General features: G+C 39.4%; 4 protein-coding genes across 4 annotated transcripts; 1 reads left to right on the top strand and 3 right to left on the bottom strand.

Annotated features, from left to right (window-relative positions):
- Positions 1-3,807: 3,807 nt before the first annotated feature.
- LOC128733209 (ADP-ribosylation factor 2) lies at positions 3,808-6,217 on the bottom strand. The gene is made up of 3 exons (XM_053826907.1): positions 6,094-6,217; positions 5,492-5,880; positions 3,808-4,318 (listed from the first exon to the last, which is right to left on the bottom strand). The coding sequence occupies exons 1-3, from the start codon at positions 6,158-6,160 to the stop codon at positions 4,232-4,234; spliced, it is 543 nt and encodes a 180-aa protein (XP_053682882.1). The 5' UTR covers positions 6,161-6,217; the 3' UTR covers positions 3,808-4,231.
- Positions 6,218-9,529: 3,312 nt separating this feature from the next.
- On the bottom strand, positions 9,530-11,558 carry LOC128744547 (DNA-dependent metalloprotease dvc-1). Its single transcript, XM_053841632.1, has 2 exons — positions 11,029-11,558; positions 9,530-10,974 (listed from the first exon to the last, which is right to left on the bottom strand). Exons 1-2 carry the CDS (start codon positions 11,431-11,433, stop codon positions 9,541-9,543), a joined length of 1,839 nt encoding a protein of 612 aa, XP_053697607.1. The 5' UTR covers positions 11,434-11,558; the 3' UTR covers positions 9,530-9,540.
- A 1,238-nt stretch (positions 11,559-12,796) lies between these two features.
- Positions 12,797-15,242, top strand: LOC128743114 (probable cleavage and polyadenylation specificity factor subunit 2). The gene is made up of 2 exons (XM_053839640.1): positions 12,797-12,956; positions 13,017-15,242. The coding sequence occupies exons 1-2, from the start codon at positions 12,808-12,810 to the stop codon at positions 15,217-15,219; spliced, it is 2,352 nt and encodes a 783-aa protein (XP_053695615.1). The 5' UTR covers positions 12,797-12,807; the 3' UTR covers positions 15,220-15,242.
- Positions 15,243-15,469: 227 nt separating this feature from the next.
- LOC128745168 (anaphase-promoting complex subunit 4) lies at positions 15,470-17,966 on the bottom strand. Its single transcript, XM_053842184.1, has 4 exons — positions 17,822-17,966; positions 17,648-17,764; positions 17,444-17,589; positions 15,470-17,389 (listed from the first exon to the last, which is right to left on the bottom strand). The coding sequence occupies exons 1-4, from the start codon at positions 17,943-17,945 to the stop codon at positions 15,482-15,484; spliced, it is 2,295 nt and encodes a 764-aa protein (XP_053698159.1). The 5' UTR covers positions 17,946-17,966; the 3' UTR covers positions 15,470-15,481.
- Between the last annotated feature and the right edge of the window lie 2,545 nt (positions 17,967-20,511).

Genomic DNA, 20,511 nt, shown 5'->3' with positions numbered 1-20,511 from the left:
CAGCATGTCCCGCCCATTGTACCCTTCCAGCTTTAGCAACTTTCTGGATACTGGGTTTGCCAAAGAGATGCACAAGTTCGTGGTTCGTCCTTCTCCTCCATACACCGAAAAAGATGGTTCTAAACACAAGACGTTCAAAAGCGGCCAGTGCTTCACGTCCCCGTCAAGCACTGTCCACGTATTCTGCCCGTATCCAAGATGGCCGCCAAAATTTTTTTTACTCCATTTGAAAGTCCTGTTCTTCTTTACAAAACCAGGCCATTTGTTAGTTGTTTAATGGCAAATTTATAAAATATCATATGATACAGGGATGGTTCGATCACTTTGACTCAATTTTGATTCATTTGACAGTACCGTCTCAGCCGAGCCAAATATAACAATGTTATATATGGGACATTCGTAGAACTATTTCTAATCTACAATTTTTCTGAACAAAGTTTTGCTGTATTGTTTGTAGTTACGGTGCTACAACGCTAGTAACTCACCAGTGACTAAATGAACGTTCATTTAGTCACTAACAAGATACTAGCATTGTAGTGCCGTAATTACAAAAGATAGAGCAAAACTTAATTTAGCAAAATTATAGATAATAATCTGTTCTACAAATGTTCCATATGTAACTTTGTCATATGTGGCCCCGTTAAGACGGAACTGTCAAATGAATCAAAATTGAGTCAAAGTGATCGAACCATCCCTGATATGATATAGATCTCAAGGTTTGCTCAAAATTCAACTTTTTTTAGGGACCATTTACAAACTACATAACGAATGTCGGGCCGCTCCCAAATGTATTGAGGACCATTCAATTGGTCCCTAAGTTGTCCCGTTCTTGATAATCGAAAAAAACAAACCGTGTAAAAAAGTACTTGAGCGTAGATCAACTACAGCAAAGATTCGTTAATTGGTGGTTTGTTAATTGGGTGTTCGCTAATTAGGCTACATCAAGGTGAGTTAAAATAGGTGATCTAGTTTTCACAGTTTGTAGAACAGAAGTGCGCGGAACGATTGGTTAGCAACCACCGACGTTGTTTATACATTCAACAGTTTCCGCTTTGCAAATTTCGGTGATCGTCAAGGCTAACCCAGCGGGGGTGAAAAACAAATTTGAACATCAGAAAACCTCTCTTGACTAACCTTGGGCTACATGACAACTTGAATGTCAAAATTGTATGATGGATATTTCGAGTTTAGAAATTTCTAACAACTGTCAGTCGGCACAATTAGCGAATCAGCTGGAGTGCAGTCGTGGCCCAATTAACGAATTCAGGCTGTATACTGGTCGCAGTAATGAGTCCACACTTGGAAAAAAATTGGCAGAATAGAATTGATTTCGAATGCTTTTAATCTTTATTGATTAGCAAGTGAACATTGCTCATAATCTTTAAGAAACCAATTAAAAATGAAGGTGTTTACTTCAAACATTCAAACCCGCTAGAAATACGTTCCTATCGCTACGAGCAAGATGGTTAGTCCAAGTGAAGCGAGATCTGGCGTTTGGTATACCTGGTGTCCAAAAAACTCGAGAGCGGTATAGCCCACAACCGAGTGAATTGGAGAAATTTTGTTCATCAGTCGTCATCATTAGGACGGAAAACCAATTTAATAATAGTAAAATTATAGAACCCCGAAAGCTTGGCATCGTGGCACTGTAGGAGATCTGTCGCAAAGGCAAGAAGGTGTGGAGGATCCGTGGCAGCAAAGCCCAATTTTTCTAGAACGGTGGAGCGACCAATGAGCTGGGAACGGGCTTCGTAGCGTTGGGTAAAATGCAGGATCGCGTTGACGTAATGGGCTGGAAAGCGATCATCGAGAGGATGTGCGTGTTGAGGATAAAATGCCGTTTCTTCAACTACACCATCATTAACGTGCATTGTCCACACGAAGGTAGACCCGATGATGAGGAGGCGTTCTATGCGCAGCTGGAGGCAACGTACGACAACTGCTCACAACGGGACATCAAAATCGTCTTCGGGGATATGAACGCTCAGGCCGGCAGGAAAGCAATCTATAGACCAGAGATCGGGTCCCATAGCCTGCACACCGACACGAACGATAACGGCCAGCGATGCATCAACTTTGCAGCATCCCGAGGCTTGGTGATCAGAAGCGCTTTCTTTCCCCACAAAGCCAACTGGAGATCACCTGACCAACGAACTTCGAACCAAATCGACCATATTCTCATCGAGGGCCGGTTTTTTCGAAAAACATTAACGTACGCTGCTTAAGGGGTGCGGATATCGACTCGGACCATTACCTAGTAGCAGTACATGTGCGCTCAAAACTATCGACGGTTTAAACCTCGCGACAAAACCACCTTCCTCGGTTAAACATTCGGCAGCTGAACAACCCGCCAATTGCCGAAAACTACGCGCGTACTGGATGATTCGACCTTCGAAAACGGAAAGAGTATGATACGCTCGGAGTGTAAACCTCGAGTGCACGAATTGATTTGTTTGACGGGGAATGCCAACAAGCGATAGAGAGGAAAAAAATAGCTTGGAAAAACTATCTTACCATATCTACGAGAGAGAATTTGGGCAAATATCGACGAGCGCGGAAAGCTCCCGGCAAAGCTCTACAAAAATGGCCTATTAATAACTAGCAACGGCACTTCATTGAATAATTTCTAGGATTTGGGAGGAAAAACTACCGGAGGAGTGGATGGAAGGTGTAGTCTGTGCAATCTACAAAAAGGGTGATCGGCTAGATTGCTATAATTACCGCGGCATCACGTCGCCTACAAGGTGCTCTCCCAAATTTTGTTACGTCGTCTATCCCCAATTTCAAGAGAATTCGTAGGGCAGTATCAGGTGGGCTTTATGAGGGCCCGTGCTACTAGGGATCAAATTTTTACTCTCTGACAAATCCTCCAAACATGTGGAGAGTACAACGTGCCCACCTTTCATATTTTCGTGGATTTCAGAGCAGCATACGATACAGTTAAACGCGAACAGCTATGGCAGATAATGCATGAGTACGGTTTTTCGGAAAACCGACGTGGCTGATCATAGCTACTCTGGAGCGAGTGATGCTACGTGTACGTTTCAGGAACACTCTCGAGTCCTTTCGAATCGCACAGAGGGTTGCGGCAAGGGGATGAACTGTCATGGATGTTATTTATTATCGCTATTGAAAGTCGAAACGAGAGAAACGATCTTCAGCAAGAGTAGCCAGTAGTCGTGTACAGACTTGAGATAGTTACTTTGCTTACGGATGACATACGTGCACTTGCCGTATTTGAACGAAATGTGTTGCAGACTATTTTTGGCGGAGTATAAACGGAAAACGGAGAGTGGCAGATGCGTATGAATCACGAGCTACAGGCACTGCTTGAAGAGATTCCCATCGTACACCTGGCGAAAGTTGAGAGACTACGATAGGTCGGCCACGTCGCAAGGATGCCGGTCGACTGTACAATGAAATCCGTTCTCTTCAAGAACCCCACCGGCACCAGGAATAGAGGGGCCCAACGTGCTAGATGGCTCGAGCTCGACCAGGTTGCGACCGACTTACGAATGTCGAGCCGCGCAACGAATTGGCGACGTGTAGCCCAGGACCGAGTACAATGGAGCGGAATTATTGATACGGCCAGAGCCACCCCGGACTGGTAAAGTAGTAAATTATAGAACTAATTAATTACAAGCATTTATCGTGCTTACATTTTTAAATGCTCATCCCTACGAAAAATATTTTTTTTAACTAAAAAAATAAATAATTACCAGTTAAGATTAGATTGGAAACAGTTTTAGATTATTTTTTAAACATTAGCTCAAAAATGATCATCAAAATTAAAAACGCAAACTTAGTTTTATTAATTTATTTATACAGTAAAATACTTCCTTAAATTTACAAATCAGTATCGGTACGAATTGCCTGTTTTACTATCTTCTTATACATCCCAATTGTATTACTACTAGTATATTTCTGCCGACGAAAATGAACATATAATAAACTTTTTTTCTGTTGGATTTTCAGCAAAATGACAAGCAATTTGCACTTCGATCATATTTATTACTTTTTTTTGCACAAGAATTGTTCAGCCCAGATACGGAGAATGTAGTTTATTTTATTTATACCATTCATTCATTAGACATAGGATATAAAATGTGTGTGTGTGTTCTTGAATGTGAAAGGATAACGAACAACTAATACAGCTGCTTATGATTCAACTAACCCACCAGCATTGTTGTTCACTGTCGTTTGGATAGTTGTTGCATTAGCTTGCAGCCCATCATTTCTTGGCTAGTTCATTGGATAGCCAGTCTAGGCCTTCGTACAGTCCATGCCCCTGAGTCGCGCACGTGGCCTGAATGTACCACTAAAAATCAAAAGAAAACATGTAGTATCCGCTTTTCTACCATCACCAACAAAAGAATGTTCACTAGTAAAATTGCAATAAAGTGGCATGTCAGCACCACAGATTGCGTTAACAATTTTGTCGAATAAAGCTTATAGAAAAATAATTATTCGTCACTAAAACAGTGCATTTTTCAAATCATTGCACAAATGGTATTTAAATAAAGTCGTTTATCGTCTAGTTTTTATATCGAGGATTAATACATAATTATAATCTCAATATCTTCAAATGCTGCAAAGTTTCCTTTTAAGCAAAGATTTGAATTACAGTAAGATATTTTGCTTTAGTTTTCTAAATTTGCGTCCGGGGTATTAAGAAAAAATGTCCTTTCGACCAAAACTGGTACCAAAAAAAGAGTAACAGGGTGATTTATCTATTTTGGACAGGCGTTGCGCCTACTCTATTTTGGACATTTACGGCGAAATCAAATGAGGGTCCAAAATAAAGTACAATGCAAAATAAATGAATCACCCTATTTGGTATCTGGTGCCCCTTCAGATAATTGTGTTTGCAAGAAAATCAAAACGTGAGCTTTTTTGAGCGTACTTTCATGGAAAAATACTCACTCAATTGATCGCATTTGTTTTTAAGATGTTGTCCGTTAGATCGTTAACTTGTAGTTATTCAAACTTAAAACATTGAAGGTCTCTAGAATTTTACGTATATCAAAAATTTGGTGCTTAAAATAATAATGCACCTGTACTCCATCATAATTGTAATTTAAAATCATGTGCCCGAAAGACGAATAAAAAATTATGGTTCACAGTAAACCAAAAATAATTGTGTCTGTAATAAATTACATGTCAATTCCAACACTCAACTGTTATGTAGAAATAGTATGAAGATACTGTTGAAACAATCTTCGAGCTCGTGACGAAAAGTGAAACAAAACCTTCTACCATATTCGAAATAAATTTAGGCATTTCAAGCAATATCTTAGATTATTAAAGAAAATGGGGCGATCCATATATTTTGGGCAACGCGTTATGTGTACTTTATTTTGGACAATTTCATTTGATTTTGCCGTAAATGTCCAAAATAGGGTATGCGTAAAGTGCTGACCAAAATAGATGGATCACCATAATCGAAGGTAACACGCAATAGGACTCTGTATACAAAGGGGAACTATCATACCTGTCGGTTTCTCAGCTGGTTCAGGTGCAACTTATCGGTCAATTCCGCAGCGGTCATAGCATTCGGGAGGTCCTGTTTGTTGGCGAACACAAGCAGAACAGCATCCCGCAGCTCATCTTCCTGCAACATACTTTGCAACTCTTTCTCTGCTTCTACGATTCGCTCGCGATCGTTGGAATCAACCACAAAAATCAGTCCCTGTGTGTTTTGAAAGTAATGACGCCATAATGGACGGATTTTATCCTGGCCACCCACGTCCCAGACAGTGAAGCAAATGTTCTTGTACTCCACCGTCTCCACGTTGAAACCGATGGTAGGAATGGTCGTCACAACTTCGCCAAGCTTCAGCTTATAGAGGATTGTTGTTTTACCAGCCGCATCCAAACCAACTGAAATGTAATAAAAACGATTTATTTAGCATTAAAAAAAATATATTCTCATTTTCACACGAAACATAAATTTAGCTAAGTTGATAGGGGAAGCAGATAAATTCTGATTGTGACGTCATCTACGTGCCGACGAACGACATTTAAAAGGTAGATTTTAACGAAACCATACATAAATTTAACATTACATAGCAGAATCTTTTTTCTAAAACTTACCCATTAATATTCTCATCTGTTTTTTGCCGAAAAGCCTGGTCAGAAGGCTGGAAATTGTAAGACCCATCCTGGAAATTCTACTTCTGCTTACGAATCAGCTTCAACGATATGACATATGACAGATTACTTATTTCATCAATGCCCATCGCCGCATCATCGAATGCTTATGTCGACGATGTCGACTCACTCCATGTTGAACGATTACACTCTACAAAAGGAGTACCAATTTGAAATATGAAAATTACTTAACTTTCTGCGGCTGAGGTGCCCTATGGACCTTTTCGCGTGCGTAATGGCGGCTAGTGGGTACAACTTTCGGAGAACGTTAGCATGCCTTTGGCAACTTTATTCACGTCAAGTTGATATTTCCAGCCTTAACTGTTATTGTATTGCAGATTGCATCAAAAACGCGAAATACAAGGAACTTGCAGACAAAATGCAAGTAAAATCCTAGCAGCGAGCTGTCATTGATTCATGTCAATTTTTTGCGAGCCGTCAAATTGATGATTACTTAACAGTAGATGCAGAAGAAAAGTGAGATAATAGATACGTTTTGAGATCGTTTGATGGTTGTTTCGAATTATACAACTGCATCAAATAATTCAACATATAGGGTAACCAACGTATTTTGGACCCCTTCGGCAGCTGTACATAATTTGGACACTTCCATTTGATTTTGCTGTAAGTGTCCAAATTATGTTCAGCTGTTGAGGGGGTCCAAAATACGTTGGTTACCCTAGTGCAAAGTGACCTAAATTTAACAGCAGAAAAATTCACGTTACGAAAATTCGATGCCACCATGTTTGTTTACCAAAAGCTGTCAGAGCTGCTGTGCTCGTATCCAGTGATGCTAAAGTTTCGAAAAACTTTGGAATAAAAAATTGCGTTAATTGGCCTTGCCAGCGTTGCTGATATTGTTCAGGGTTTTGCGTGAGAAAAAAAGAAAGGGAAGTATTTTTGCTTTTGTCAACACTCACGCGTTGACAGTTCGGCACGAGATTTCCTGTAAGTGCGAGCAGCCTACGAAATCTCTTTCAACGCTGGCAAGGCCAATGTAACAAATATGCTTGCAGCATAACATGTGTTATTTTTAGATTTTATTACACAATTTTTGTTAAAAATATTCTGAAAATAGAAAATAGCAAGGAAACAATTTGATTGATATTGTTTGAAGAAGAAAAACGACTGATAATATTCTCTATTATGAAGCACTGCAATGGCAATTTAGATCGCAACGCATCGCAATATTTAGATCGTTGCTGTGCATTTAGTCGTTTCACTGCAACCTGCAATTCGCTATGACGGCGTTGCTGATATTGTTCAGGGTTTTGCGTGAGAAAAAAAGAAAGGGAAATATTTTTGCTTTTGTGCACACGTTGACAGTTCGGCATGAGATTTTCTGTAAGTGCGAGCAGCCTACGAAATCTTTTTCAATGCCGTCATCGCGAATAGAACTTTCAAGCATACGTGAGCAGGTTGATATTTCCAGCCTTAATTGTTGTAGAACTTTCAAGCATACGTGAGCGGAGTTCCCAAAAGCAAATAATCATTGTCGAAGTTTGTACCCACTAGCCGCCATTAAGCGCGCGAAAAAGTGGATAGATTATAGAGGCGCCGAGACACTCAAAAACCGCTAAATTTTGAACGAAAGCGGAGAGTTACCTTTATTTATGACTAGCCGCCATTACGCACGCAAAAAGGTCGATAAAAGCGTTTGATCAGCCTGAAATTGTTACTTGGGGTGTAGTCTGCTGGACACTGAGGGGTACGACACTTCATAATATTATCACCATTATCACAGACATTTTGGGTAGTTGATAGGACAGGACGTGACCCGATTGATTTTGCTTGCGGTGAAGGATATCATCCACTGTCGTTTGAAAAACCAATTCGTTTGAAACACAGAGTAGGGATGTAAATTACTCAATAATCGTTCGTTTTGGCAAAACACCGACAATATAGCAGCGAAAGAGCGGGCGTTCTGCTTATTATTGCTAATATTCTTTGCTATACGCCAATATTCCAAAAGACAAACTTAAAAGAGGCTCTGTGATGACCACTTTTTGATCCTCGCGTTGTTGAAATGTTCACTTCTATTTTGTGTCTATCATCACCACTATTCTGTATTTCGAACGGATCTTTATTTCGTTCCACTTGTTTCGAACGAGTTGTATTGTCCATTTGATTTTGCGGGCGGAGTGAAGAATTTCGTGCCGACACCATATTCAAGATAGTGCCTAATTCTGGACAGGTCAGACAGTTTCATATTAACAAAATTCTAGCTATTTTGACAAATTAATATTGTCAATTGCAAGGAAAATTGTACCATCCAAAGTGCGATATCGCTCATAAAAGTGCTATTTTAGCTTAAAACGTTTCGGTATCTTCGGCGCACTTTTTCGTTATCTTCCAAGCAATAAGTGCGCCGAAGAGACCGAAACGATTTAAGCTAAAATAGCACTTTTATGAGCGATATCGCACTTTGGATGGTACAATTTTCCTTGCAATTGACAATAACTATCATGTAATGATTTTGTATTACTAAAATGGGTTTAATAGCTAGAATGTTGTCAATATGTAAGTCAAATCACCAACTGTTCACAATTAGGCACTGTCTTGAATATGGTGTTGGCTCGGTACCAACCACTTTCGTTCGATATACGGAATAGCATAAATATACTATCCACCTTTTCGCGCGCCTAATGGCGTCTAGTGGGTACAGTTTTCAACAATGTTTATTTGCTTTTGAGAACTCCGCTCACGTATGCTTGAAAGTTCTACAGCCACAATTAAGGCTGGAAATATCAACTTGACGTGAATAAAGTTGCCAAAGGCATGCTAACGCTCTCCGAAAGTTTTACCCACTAGCCGCCATTACGCACGCGAAAAGGTCGATAATATACTGCCGGTGGAAGCACAACTGTCCGATGTTACAGTTTGCCATTTTAAATATTTTGTCTAACGATATGTATTTTTAAAATATGAATTGAAAACATGGTGTTAATACCAGAAAAACTCGAAAAGAAATTGAACGCCCCACTGAAAAAATGGACGCATATTTGTCTCACTGCATATATAATGTCATATTAAATGTCATTTGGGACGAACCAACCAACGGTTAAAAGCCCCATCAAATAGTAAATAAATAAATCATATTAAATGTTTTCAAGTTGTAAAGACGGACAAATAAAAACAACAAACCTTAATAATTTTAGGAAAACCAATTTTTCAACTTTGAATGCGATTTTCTCATTTTCAAGTATTGTAACATGAGACAAATATGCTTCCAGCGGCAGTATATGTCTATAGATAGTCTATACGTCAAAATTTTTCGTTTCGTCTGTGGTTTCTTCATTGCGAATAATTGAGATACAACATATTGGAAACACGGGTCTATTCTTGGTAAAAAATAAACAAATAATAACATAACACCCGATAACATGATTATCACGTTGTTAAACACTGGTCCAAATGCCTGTTAATTTGGTCAAAAGAAATTTTTCTGTGGCAAACAGGACACTCGCATTCTTCTACAGCGATCAAATCAACCTCACCGTTATCGTCGAGTAGATGACTGTCACTCAATTGGGGTGTTCGGTTTGATTCGATTTGTTCCTCTTCTTCCATAGCTGCCAAGGCCTTCTTGATGTCATTCTCGCTGTAACCGCATTGTTCGAGGATTTGTCGCTGCTCGGTGCAACCAGTCTGTGAACTGCTGCTAGGCATTGAATCATTCACGAAGGAAGTTTTTGAAGTAGTTGGCAGACTAGGATCGTGAGCGTTTCCCCCTTGTCGGACATCCAAACATATTTCCAAGTGTGAGCATAATTCTGATCTTCTCATCTTTTTTGAACACATTGGACAAGTGATCATTTCGTCTTCTACTCGTTCTACTTTGAGCTGATTGTTGGTACGATTAAACTCGTCTATTAACGCATCTTGTTCGCTGAATAACTCATCAATGACCGAAACGTCTGTGAGCGATTCATTAAGATTCTCTAAGTCGGAAACAGCTGCCATGTCATCGTCGTATTCGTCATCGATAAGAATAATGTCCTGCATATCATCATTAGCAAAGGATTCAAAAATTTCCTTTCGAATAGCATTCTGTCGTTGCTGCTTAATTTGATCCAAGTCGATTTGCTCAAAGATATAATCTTCGTCATCAGAAAGATCAATCGTTTCTTGTTCAATAGGGCGAGTATTTTGTTTAAACTTTTTGTTTGGTGGCGGAAATTGATTTAATAATCGACTTTTTCCAGTGCTTCCTGACTGGAGTGAGGAACTTGTTCCTCCAAGTGTTTGACCAGTTCCCGTAAAGAGTGAAGCCGGGGGTGTTTTAATTGGACTCAAGTCGCTACCAGAAAGATCTTTAAACTGTTTTACATTCCGTAGGTTACCTCCTGGAGGAACATTTGGCTCTGAATGCTTAACGGGCGTGGAGTTTCCAACTTTTGACGGGGGTTCTTTAGTCGTATTCGGAGGTCTACGTATCACAATGGTTCGTCCACCCGCATTTGCTGTTGCTCCCTTGTAGGGCTTTTTCAAGTCTTGCGATGAGCCCGTTAGATCAAAATAGTTGGTAATATTTGTATGCTGTGATACAGTTCCAGGCTTTTTACCTTTGCCATCCTGCGAAAGCAGTTTGTTCTCTTTATTAGATGTGGCCTTCTTCCGTTTTGGATCCGGTTCCTTGATTTTTATGAATTCTCCTCCACAAGTTGCTTGATGACCAGCCCACCAGAAGTCCGAAGGTCCTGGTTTGCGATTAGCAGACCTTTTAACCAATCCATAAAAAGGTCCTCGATTACGACACATACCGTTGCATTTCCACCAGTGTGTTTTGTATAGTTTAACTTCATCATGAAACGTGTGGTAAACCTAAAAATTGGAAATTTTCGAATGATTTGTCACTAGTGACCAAAATAATCTTACTGTTATGTTAGTTCCAGCAATACGATTGATTCCGTTCATTATTTTCTTAAAGTTAGGACCATGTCCACCGTTTCCTTCCCGGATACCCAGCACGAAGCAATATGCGTGAATCATCTCATGTAATAGAGTTTCAACCAAGTCCTTTCGGGGACGCAGCTTAAGTAGTGGTTCGCTCAGACGAATAATACAACTTTTTCCCACACGGTTCGAGCGTTGATAACAAATGCCAGCACAGCTATACATTTTTTTGCTCCATTCTAGCTGTACACACACCAGACGATTTTGGAAAAACTTCCGGTCGAACACAGGAAACAAAGTGTGAATGTCTGGTGTAGGATCTATCACTTCCCAGTCCGGATGCACTAAATTCTGCGTGCTGTTCAAATAGTCTTGTGAGCAGCTCATCGTGTTATTGCTTTATTATGCCACTAAACTCGTAGTTCACGTATAAACGGTATAAACGATTGATGAACGTGCAAAATATATTTTAGCAAAACAAATTAGATCCAACTGTATTCGTAGTTCTACATAATTCTAAAAGGAATATTTTGCAGTTTTAGTTTCTATCAAACGTAACAAATCGAGCATGAAACATACGAAAGTCGAAACACTCGCATTAAAGCAGGGGGGATTTATTGCTGTCAAATTCCATACATGTGTGCGTTACCGCAGATGGTGTTTGGTCCATGACGTTTGTACTGTCATGGACCAAACGGCGTGTGATTGATTTCGAGCCAAGGGACTCGCAACTCTATTTTTGTCTGCTGCAGTTGACAGAAACTCAAACCCAAACACGCAGCGCAATTGTCGTTTGTATTATTTTGATCCCGATAATGCATTTATTTGCTTTTTAGCGTAAATAAAACAAACTAAGAAACTTTTCGAAAGCTACATATACAGGCAAGAGCAGCAAATTGGTAAGAAAAAAAGTAGCAAGAGCGGCATTAAAAATTATGGTCACCTGCCTGCCCCTTCACATGTGAGTTTCACAATTCCTTACCGGTAGATCCCCCCTGCATTAAAGGCTCAAAACGAACTTTTAATGCTTTTATTTAATCGATGAAATTACTTTTTGGAAGTGTTTTTTTGATGCTTTTGTTTTCACCAGGGGGCTGATATGACGTCACATTTTCGTTGCTCACATGAAAAAGGCGGCAAACGCAAAGCGATTTTACAAAACGAATTTATCTAACCATTTTCACAGTTTCATGTATTTCGCATTAATTGTCTGCCTGAAATTGGCTAAGTGATGCTAAAACCTTGACTAAAATCGAACTAAAACTAACAAAATTTAACAATTTATACATCCGACTCGGTTGTCAGCTTGAGCCCATCTATGAAGCTGTCAGCTTGGGCCCGCTCTATGTTGGCTACGTTTTTTTTGTATAGGTTGGTATTGGAAGTGTCATTCCCGTGGTTTTCACCGTTTTCGGCATGATGGGATTTCGTGTAAGAGCGAACAGGCTCTTTTAGTCGCGAATAAGAAAATTAGGAAAATCAAGAAGAAAATTAACTCTCAAAAGGCTCAAAGGCTTTGCGACATTCGCCCTTTTGTTAATTCTATCTAGAGGAATAATGGAAAAAGGGGAAAAAGCCGAAAAAGCGGAAAAAGCAGACGAAAGGAAACGTCAAAAACGATATTGATTTGCATTTTGATTACTCGCGGTCCGCGCCACTGTATGGTGTATTTGCGGCATTTGCAGTTTTTGTGAAATTTGTGAGCTGAACTAATTTATCGTTAAAATATTACAAGTTGTCGCAAGCGGATCGTAACAGAAAATGACATCCATCATCAAATTACATGCCATTTCCGGCGCAATGGACGAATCGCCGCCTTGCTATATTCTCCAAGTGGATGAAGTTCGCTTTCTGCTGGATTGCGGCTGGGATGAAAAATTCGACCAAAATTTTATCAAAGAATTGAAAAAGTACATATAAAAAGCGTTAAGTTAGAAAAATTATGTGCAATTACATTACGTTTTCTATAGGTATGTCCACACTATTGATGCGGTGCTATTATCCTACCCAGATGGACTTCACCTCGGAGCGCTACCCTATTTGGTCGGAAAGCTTGGATTGAATTGCCCCATTTACGCCACTATTCCGGTGTATAAAATGGGTCAAATGTTTATGTACGACCTATTTATGTCTCATTACAACATGTACGACTTTGATCTGTTTACACTGGACGACGTCGACGCGGCTTTCGATAGAATCATTCAACTTAAATACAACCAAAGCGTTTCGTTGAAAGGTAAAGGCTATGGCATTACAATAACCCCTCTCCCAGCTGGTCATTTGATTGGCGGAACAATTTGGAAAGTCGTCAAGGTGGGCGAGGAGGACATCGTTTACGCAACAGATTTTAATCATAAAAAAGAAAGACATTTGAACGGCTGCGAACTAGAAAAGCTGCAGCGACCGTCTCTGTTGATAGTTGACGCTTACAATGCACGCTATCAACAAGCAAGACGACGAGCGCGGGATGAGAAGTTTATGACGAACATTCTGCAAACACTTAGAAACAATGGAAATGTCCTTGTGACTGTAGATACCGCTGGGCGTGTGCTCGAACTCGCGCATATGTTAGATCAACTGTGGAAAAACAAGGAATCCGGATTGATGGCTTACTCTTTGGCACTACTGAATAATGTGAGTTATAATGTGGTTGAATTCGCCAAAAGCCAAATCGAATGGATGAGCGACAAACTGATGAAAAGCTTTGAAGGAGCGCGAAATAATCCCTTTCAGTTCAAGCATCTAAGATTGTGTCATACAATGGCAGATTTGGCGAAGGTGCCTAGTCCAAAGGTAGTCTTGGCCAGTTCATCAGACATGGAAAGTGGGTTTTCACGAGAACTTTTTGTCCAATGGGCCAATAATGTAAATAACAGTGTGATAATTACAAGTAGATCATCGCCAGGTACACTTGCCAGGGATTTGATTGACAATGGTGGTAACGGTCGAAAGATAGAACTCGATGTTCGACGTAGAATTGAGCTGGAAGGAGCCGAGTTGGATGAGTACATGAGAACCGAGGGTGAAAAGCATAGCCGGTCGATTATCAAAAGTGACATGGATTTAGACAGCAGTTCCGACTCTGAGGATGAACTAGAAATGAGTGTGATCACTGGTAAACACGACATAGTAGTTCGACCGGAAGGTCGTTCTCATACCGGTTTTTTTAAATCAAGTAAGAAACAATATGCCATGTTTCCATTCCACGAGGAAAAAATTAAATTCGACGAATATGGTGAGATAATACAACCAGATGATTACCGAATGGTGGACGCGGGTCCTGACGGTGCAGGCGAAGATAATAAGGAAAATTACCAGATCAAGCCAGAGGACATTAAGAAGGAAAAGGACAGTGAACTAACAGTATTAGACAAACCAACCAAGTGCATCAGTAGTCGTAAACTAGTGGAAGTAAATGCTCAGGTTCAATTCATTGATTTTGAAGGACGTTCGGATGGAGAATCTTTGCTGAAGATTCTATCTCAGCTGCGGCCGCGCCGTGTGGTGGTTGTACGTGGTTCACCTTCAAATACCTCTCATATTGGAGAACACTGTCAGTTGAATATAGGTGCCCGAGTGTTTAGTCCTGCTCGGGGAGAGGTGATTGATGCCACCACAGAAACGCACATCTACCAAGTTCGACTGACGGAAGCGCTCGTTTCTCAGCTCGAATTCCAGAAGGGTAAAGATGCCGAACTATCTTGGATTGATGCACAGATTGTCGTGAGGAATAAGCAATTTAGTGCTGAGACAGAGCAAGATGTAAATGCAGCATTGAGTGGGCCGCTTAGTGGTACTACGAATAATGCTACTACAAACAATGCAATCGCAGCTGCTGCTGCTGCCGCCTCAGATGCTCCGATGGATGTTGACCAGTTGGATGGATTGGAGGATAAAAGCGACAAGCAGATACTGACATTGGAGCCGCTAAAGAATGATGAACTGCCTGCTCACAATTCGGTCTTCATTAACGAATTAAAGTTGATCGATTTCCGACAGGTGCTGATGCGGGCGAACATCAACTCGGAGGTTTCAGGAGGTGTGTTGTGGTGCAGTAATGGAACATTGGCTCTGAAGCGTGTCGACACCGGAAAGGTGACAATAGAAGGATGCCTGTCGGAGGATTACTACAAAATTCGAGACCTACTCTATGAACAGTACGCCATAGTGTAGACACAACTGAATCGATTATTTTACGCAAAAGAATAAAAAATATATCAGAAAGTCACGGGTATTAGTATTTTAGCCCTTCCCCGGCTAGTTACTATTAAATGATCAATTTTTAGGTAATTACATCAAGCTAACTTATCTTAAATTAAAGGTTTATTTTGCAACTTTGTTGCAGATATAGAAAGCGCATGCAGGACGTCGGATTGTATGTAACCTATGTAACGCTACATTTAATAGAAAACAGGCTCTTTTTATTTCCACGATTTCATATCTGCATGGAATCCTTACTGTTGTCCAAGCTGCTGTTGTTCAGCGATGTGCTCAATAGGTCGTCATCTTCTTCTTGAGCATCCATATCATAAATGCGAATCGTCTTTAAAGATTCGGAAACTACTGCGGCGACATTCCTAGTTCCGGATACGGCGATCATAGCCGCATCCATTCCGTCCAACATTTTTAAATTACTTTCCTCCAGCAGTGTGTAAACGTTTATCGTACGACAGCAATTGCTCTGACGATCGATTACATGATTATTTGTAAAATCAACTGTCTCAAGCGTCTCCATCACTTTCTGCAACGGTAATTGGAAGAAATAGCTACAGCACCGTCCATCACTCGTTTGTCCGCGTAGTAATATGGACAAGAATTCTTCATCGTAGAATTGGATGTGTTTGAACGTCAAATCGCCGTATGCATTGATGCGTGTTCCGAAAAAGGGTTTTTCTCCAAAAACGAGTTGAACAAAACGTAACATCGATGAGGAATTGCACTCCGCTATGATGAGACTACTGTCCGATTCGAGTAGACCGAAGAAAGTAGCAGATCCGTTGTTTTCACTGATGTTAGTCACGGTTTGATGAAATGTAGTAGAGCCACTATTGTGTTGTAACCGTAGCATGCTAACCTGCTTGAAATCCGCGCCTATAATCGCAATAGGATTTTCAAAAATTTTATCAATACTTGATTTCAAAAGGTTATGTTGCTGAACTAATGAATAATTATCGTGATGGGGATATATAAGCTGGCACGATTTGAGACATTCGTTTTGTTCAAGCAGTGTTGCCCACTGGTTAGAGGCATCGGCTTTCGATGGATATGATAATATTTTGTCTTCCAAGTATTGACCAACTCGTTCTAGGTTGAATTTTCGCTTCTTATCATCGTTAACAATACTCTCTCCAATTTCGCTGGGATCTGAACTTTGGTTAGCATCAAAGTTATCGAGAAACTCGGCCAGGTAGTTGATTTCTTGCTGTGTCACAGACGGACTGTCTTCCGGTAGAGTTTCGTCCATTAAACGAACAATTACGATATACAACCAGCGGAAAAATATTTTAAAATCTCTGGTGGATGTATCGATTGTCTGTTGTAGTTCATAGGCTTTAATTAGGAACGCTCCACAATTGATCAAAGCTTCATTAGTTACTTCTCCAAGTAGCGGTTTGTAGTAGAATACATTGCTTATCATACCTTGCAGCGAGTTTAAATGATAAAACACACTGCAGATAGCAGTGTGTAATGGTTTTACCACCAATTTCTGAATGGTCGAGTAGCTCAATTCTATACTATTTCCTAGCTTTTTTAGTCCTTTTTCTGTCAGATCTCGAAGTAAAAATTGTTCCAGATCTTGCGATGTGCAACCGAACATCAACAGCTCTAGAAAATCTGCAGAAATCGTACCAGGGGCCTTGCCATCGGCATATTTAGTTAGTTTATTGTCCATTTCTAGCAACACCGTTTCCCATGCCTCAATGATGCACTCAATCGTATCGTTTATGTATGCCATGGTACCCAGAAGATGTGCGTGTTTAATAGCCAAATTCAACAATGAAGTGGAATATTTTTGTAGTATGTCATTCTCCAAAATATATAGCTCTATGCCACTTTGATTTTTTTGAATAGTAACAAATAGTTGCTTAAAATTGGAACTCATTTTAACATTTTTAACAATGGCGTCTCTGTGATGTATGTTAAGCTTTTCAAATATATCAATTTCGCAACAAACTAACATTCCAAATACGGAAATATGAATCATTCCATTCATAGTTGCTACAATTAGAAGATTCAGAATCTGCTTTGAATAGAACTTAATTGTATTGTAATCAACTGATTTAGCCGTTGAGGAGAGTGAATTCAAATTTGGTAACGGAGGAAGAAAGACCGTGTGGTTGTTCTGCAAAAATGTAAATAGTTAGCGATAAAGACAAACTTCATACGTTTTCCTTACAATTGCATCCCCACTAGTATCGTTTGCGGGAATTTCGCTTGTGTTTTCTGTCCAATTCAAACAAGTTATGTCGGATTTAACATTGAAGCTATAGATTTCTTCTTTGTTTTCTATGTTAATCAGAAGCACTGTACCATTACTGTAAGCTAAAAGAAGGTGTAAGTGATTCAAGACAAAAATAAAAAGTTAAATACAATTTCCCACCAATTGCCATGACTTTCTCCAACGGCCTCCATGCAATTGCGCGAACGCGCAAGCCTTCCTCGGGTGGGCTCAATTGCCATACTTTTTGCCATTTCAGGCGATGCAATATAACTTCTCCTGATGGAGTTAATTTGATAAATAAAATGATAGACAGGATAATCATTCAACATTTACCTTTATCGTTTCCGACAGCTAATAAATCCATTCTATCGCTCCACTTGAGAATATCCACCCGATAGCCAACATTCTTATTACCTGTTTGCTTCATTTGATGCTGATTTATATATTTTGATGACATATTATAAATTAATAAATTAAACTTGGAAATAATATTCTTACAGTAGGTACTATGCTATGGACACTATGGTGATGGTCCACTATGGAGAGCCGGCTCATAAAAATACAACAAAAACAAAACGCTAAAAAACAAGCTGAGCAAAAACAGCCCCTACTTTAGAAAAGGTCGTAACTGGAAAAATCGGAAAAATGTAAACACCATCACCGAGTGATATTCTATACACTGAGGAAACTTATCATATTGATTTTAATGTCTCAGACACAGACTTTTTTAAGGTTCCCAGGAGTATAATCAATATACAGAGCTTGCTAATTTGCGATTGTGTTGGTGGTTTGTTTACCCCCAGGTTGGAAAATGTCATGGAAAACCCAACAGCAACAGCAACAAATCGCGTGTACGTATACGCGGCATAGTGTGCGTACGAAAGCTGTCAGTAATCTCAATATAGAATGCCAGTGTTGCTCACGGATCTGTTTTGCTACTATTTTACCTGACTCATAGCAAATATACGTTGTGTTCGCGGGAGCTCAAAATCGGAGAATAGTTTAAATGAGCGACGTTCCCTCGATTAATTCGTACCCCTGAAAATAACTAACGTAAACTCAAGCGTAAACTTTATTTTCTAAGTGACAGTAGTATCACAGACAAACAGACGAGACACTCGCGTTAATTCCATCGTCCAACTAAAAACCACTCATTTTTCAAAAAATCATGTTTCGCAACATGATCCACAGCGCGGCGCGCGAGTGTTGCTTCGAGTTTTCAGTATAAAACCATACAAATGTAAAATCCCTACAGCATAAAACCCAGCAAATGCAAGCTACTCCGCAACATGCATAACAGAGGGTGCTAGTGTGCAAGCAAAATGTGTAGGACGATGGTTTTTAAAGGATTTTCTTCTGTGTCATGTCAGTTCGTCAGTGGAGTATGCAATGCTTTCTTTGTTAAACTAGAGTGTTATTCGTGCATTTTTCTACAGATTTATTGCAATACTAAAAACTTAACTTACAAAAAACCGCTTGATATTCGTATTAACTGGATAATATGCATATACGCTATAAACGAATAAAACGGTATAGTATTGCGGAGTTTTCACCTATTTCGAGTCCTTAATATGGTAGAAATTATTTATCATCATGATTTTTTCTGTCTACTTACCAGAAACCCGTCATTATTTGTGTGAGTGTGAGTGGGCCTGGTTTGGTCGCCAAATGAAGTTCGAATTACAAAAAGGCGAATGGCGCAAGCGTAAACAAATCGAGTGAGGGTAGATTTTCCTATGCTGATCCAGCAAAAAAATATCTCTCACCCGTTTAGTTTACATTTGCGACATGCGTCCTTTTGTTAATTCTATCTAGAAATGCAAAATCCGGCGAAAAATCCCGGATAGGAAACCGGTTTTTTAAATTTTTTAAAAACAGTTTGGCAGCTCTGAAATCGGGTCAGGTTGAAAAATCTCCTGGCAAATTTCTCTTCTGGTGTTCAGTTGGTGCTGAGACTTTTTCAGTGCTGCGCGTGTGCGCGATTGTCGTTGTCTAGTTTTTCGCTTTGCAGTGCGTATTGCCTTCCGCCCTTCTAGTTCAATGAAGTGCAGTTGAAAGAAGTGAAAATTTTAAATCGAATGTCAACCGTGCGCCGATTCATCATAAACATTACAAGACAATGAATTGAGGATACGATTTGTGTAAAATTAAAAAGTTAGCTCAAATCTTGTACGGATTGGGTTGGGATCCATCTTGGGTAAGGAGAGTCTTTAGCTGTATGTAGTGTTTGTAACATCGACATTGGTTTGGATTTATGTGTTAGTGAAGGGAATCGATGCAAATGCAAACTCGCGTTTGAGACAAGTTGAAAAATCCAGTTGAATGAAAAAAAAACAAGTTAAAAGAAAGCTGCAGCGCAGGTTGCGTATTATTATTTTTATCTTTGCTTCGGATGAGGCGAAAGATATGCCGTTCCTGCAAAGTCTGTAAATACCATATACGTTGTCCTATAATAAAAACAACAATCAATATTAAACTAGAAAAATAATATGAATGTTTAAATATCGAAAACAAAGCTTTTTTTCTGAAATAAACAAGTGCGATAGAGAAAGAAAAAGAAGCTCAATACAAGTGAATGTGGCTGAATAGATCTACCACCCACAAAACACAATGCCGGGCTGCCAATAATGCAACATTTCCAATTAGAATATTGTTAAAGAAAATATCACTATTATTCTTTTAAACGAAAACATGAATGATACTGTAAATGAATAGTCTAATTACCTAAAATATTTTAGAATGACTGTGTAAAGTGTTTATAAACTCATTTTGTTTTAATTAAAAATAATTTATACTGAAACGTTTTTGTTGCTTGTATGTGCAAACGAGAACGGTTATAAAAAACAATTAGCAGCTTTTGGAATACAAAAGATGGTATCTGACTACATGATTGGTATGAAATTATTTCTCAGTTGGATACTATGCACTAATTTGAATAATAATACATTAATAATATTAATGTGTATACTATAAAACCATCCACATTTTATTCTATACACCACAGTGGCTGAAGGTTGCATTGA

The sequence above is a fragment of the Sabethes cyaneus genome, chromosome 1 (genome assembly GCF_943734655.1).
Source record: "Sabethes cyaneus chromosome 1, idSabCyanKW18_F2, whole genome shotgun sequence".
NCBI lineage: Eukaryota > Metazoa > Arthropoda > Insecta > Diptera > Culicidae > Sabethes > Sabethes cyaneus.
The sequence above is the reverse complement of the archived record's forward strand: the minus strand, read 5'-3'. Positions and strand labels throughout refer to the sequence as shown.

Bases quoted from the DNA above. Each gene is read 5' to 3' on its own strand.
- LOC128744547 (XM_053841632.1), bottom strand. From the start codon at position 11,433: ATGAGCTGCTCACAAGACTATTTGAACAGCACGCAGAATTTAGTGCAT. The intron at 10,975-11,028 runs GTAAGATTATTT...TCCAATTTTTAG, and splicing joins TTGCTGGAACTAACATAACA to GTTTACCACACGTTTCATGA.
- LOC128733209 (XM_053826907.1), bottom strand. From the start codon at position 6,160: ATGGGTCTTACAATTTCCAGCCTTCTGACCAGGCTTTTCGGCAAAAAA. The intron at 5,881-6,093 runs GTAAGTTTTAGA...ATTACATTTCAG, and splicing joins ACAGATGAGAATATTAATGG to TTGGTTTGGATGCGGCTGGT. The intron at 4,319-5,491 runs GTATGATAGTTC...TTTGATTTTTAG, and splicing joins ACCAGCTGAGAAACCGACAG to TGGTACATTCAGGCCACGTG.
- LOC128745168 (XM_053842184.1), bottom strand. From the start codon at position 17,945: ATGTCATCAAAATATATAAATCAGCATCAAATGAAGCAAACAGGTAAT. The intron at 17,765-17,821 runs GTAAATGTTGAA...TAACTCCATCAG, and splicing joins AGCTGTCGGAAACGATAAAG to GAGAAGTTATATTGCATCGC. The intron at 17,590-17,647 runs GTGGGAAATTGT...ACCTTCTTTTAG, and splicing joins GGAGAAAGTCATGGCAATTG to CTTACAGTAATGGTACAGTG.
- LOC128743114 (XM_053839640.1), top strand. From the start codon at position 12,808: ATGACATCCATCATCAAATTACATGCCATTTCCGGCGCAATGGACGAA. The intron at 12,957-13,016 runs GTACATATAAAA...CGTTTTCTATAG, and splicing joins TTTATCAAAGAATTGAAAAA to GTATGTCCACACTATTGATG.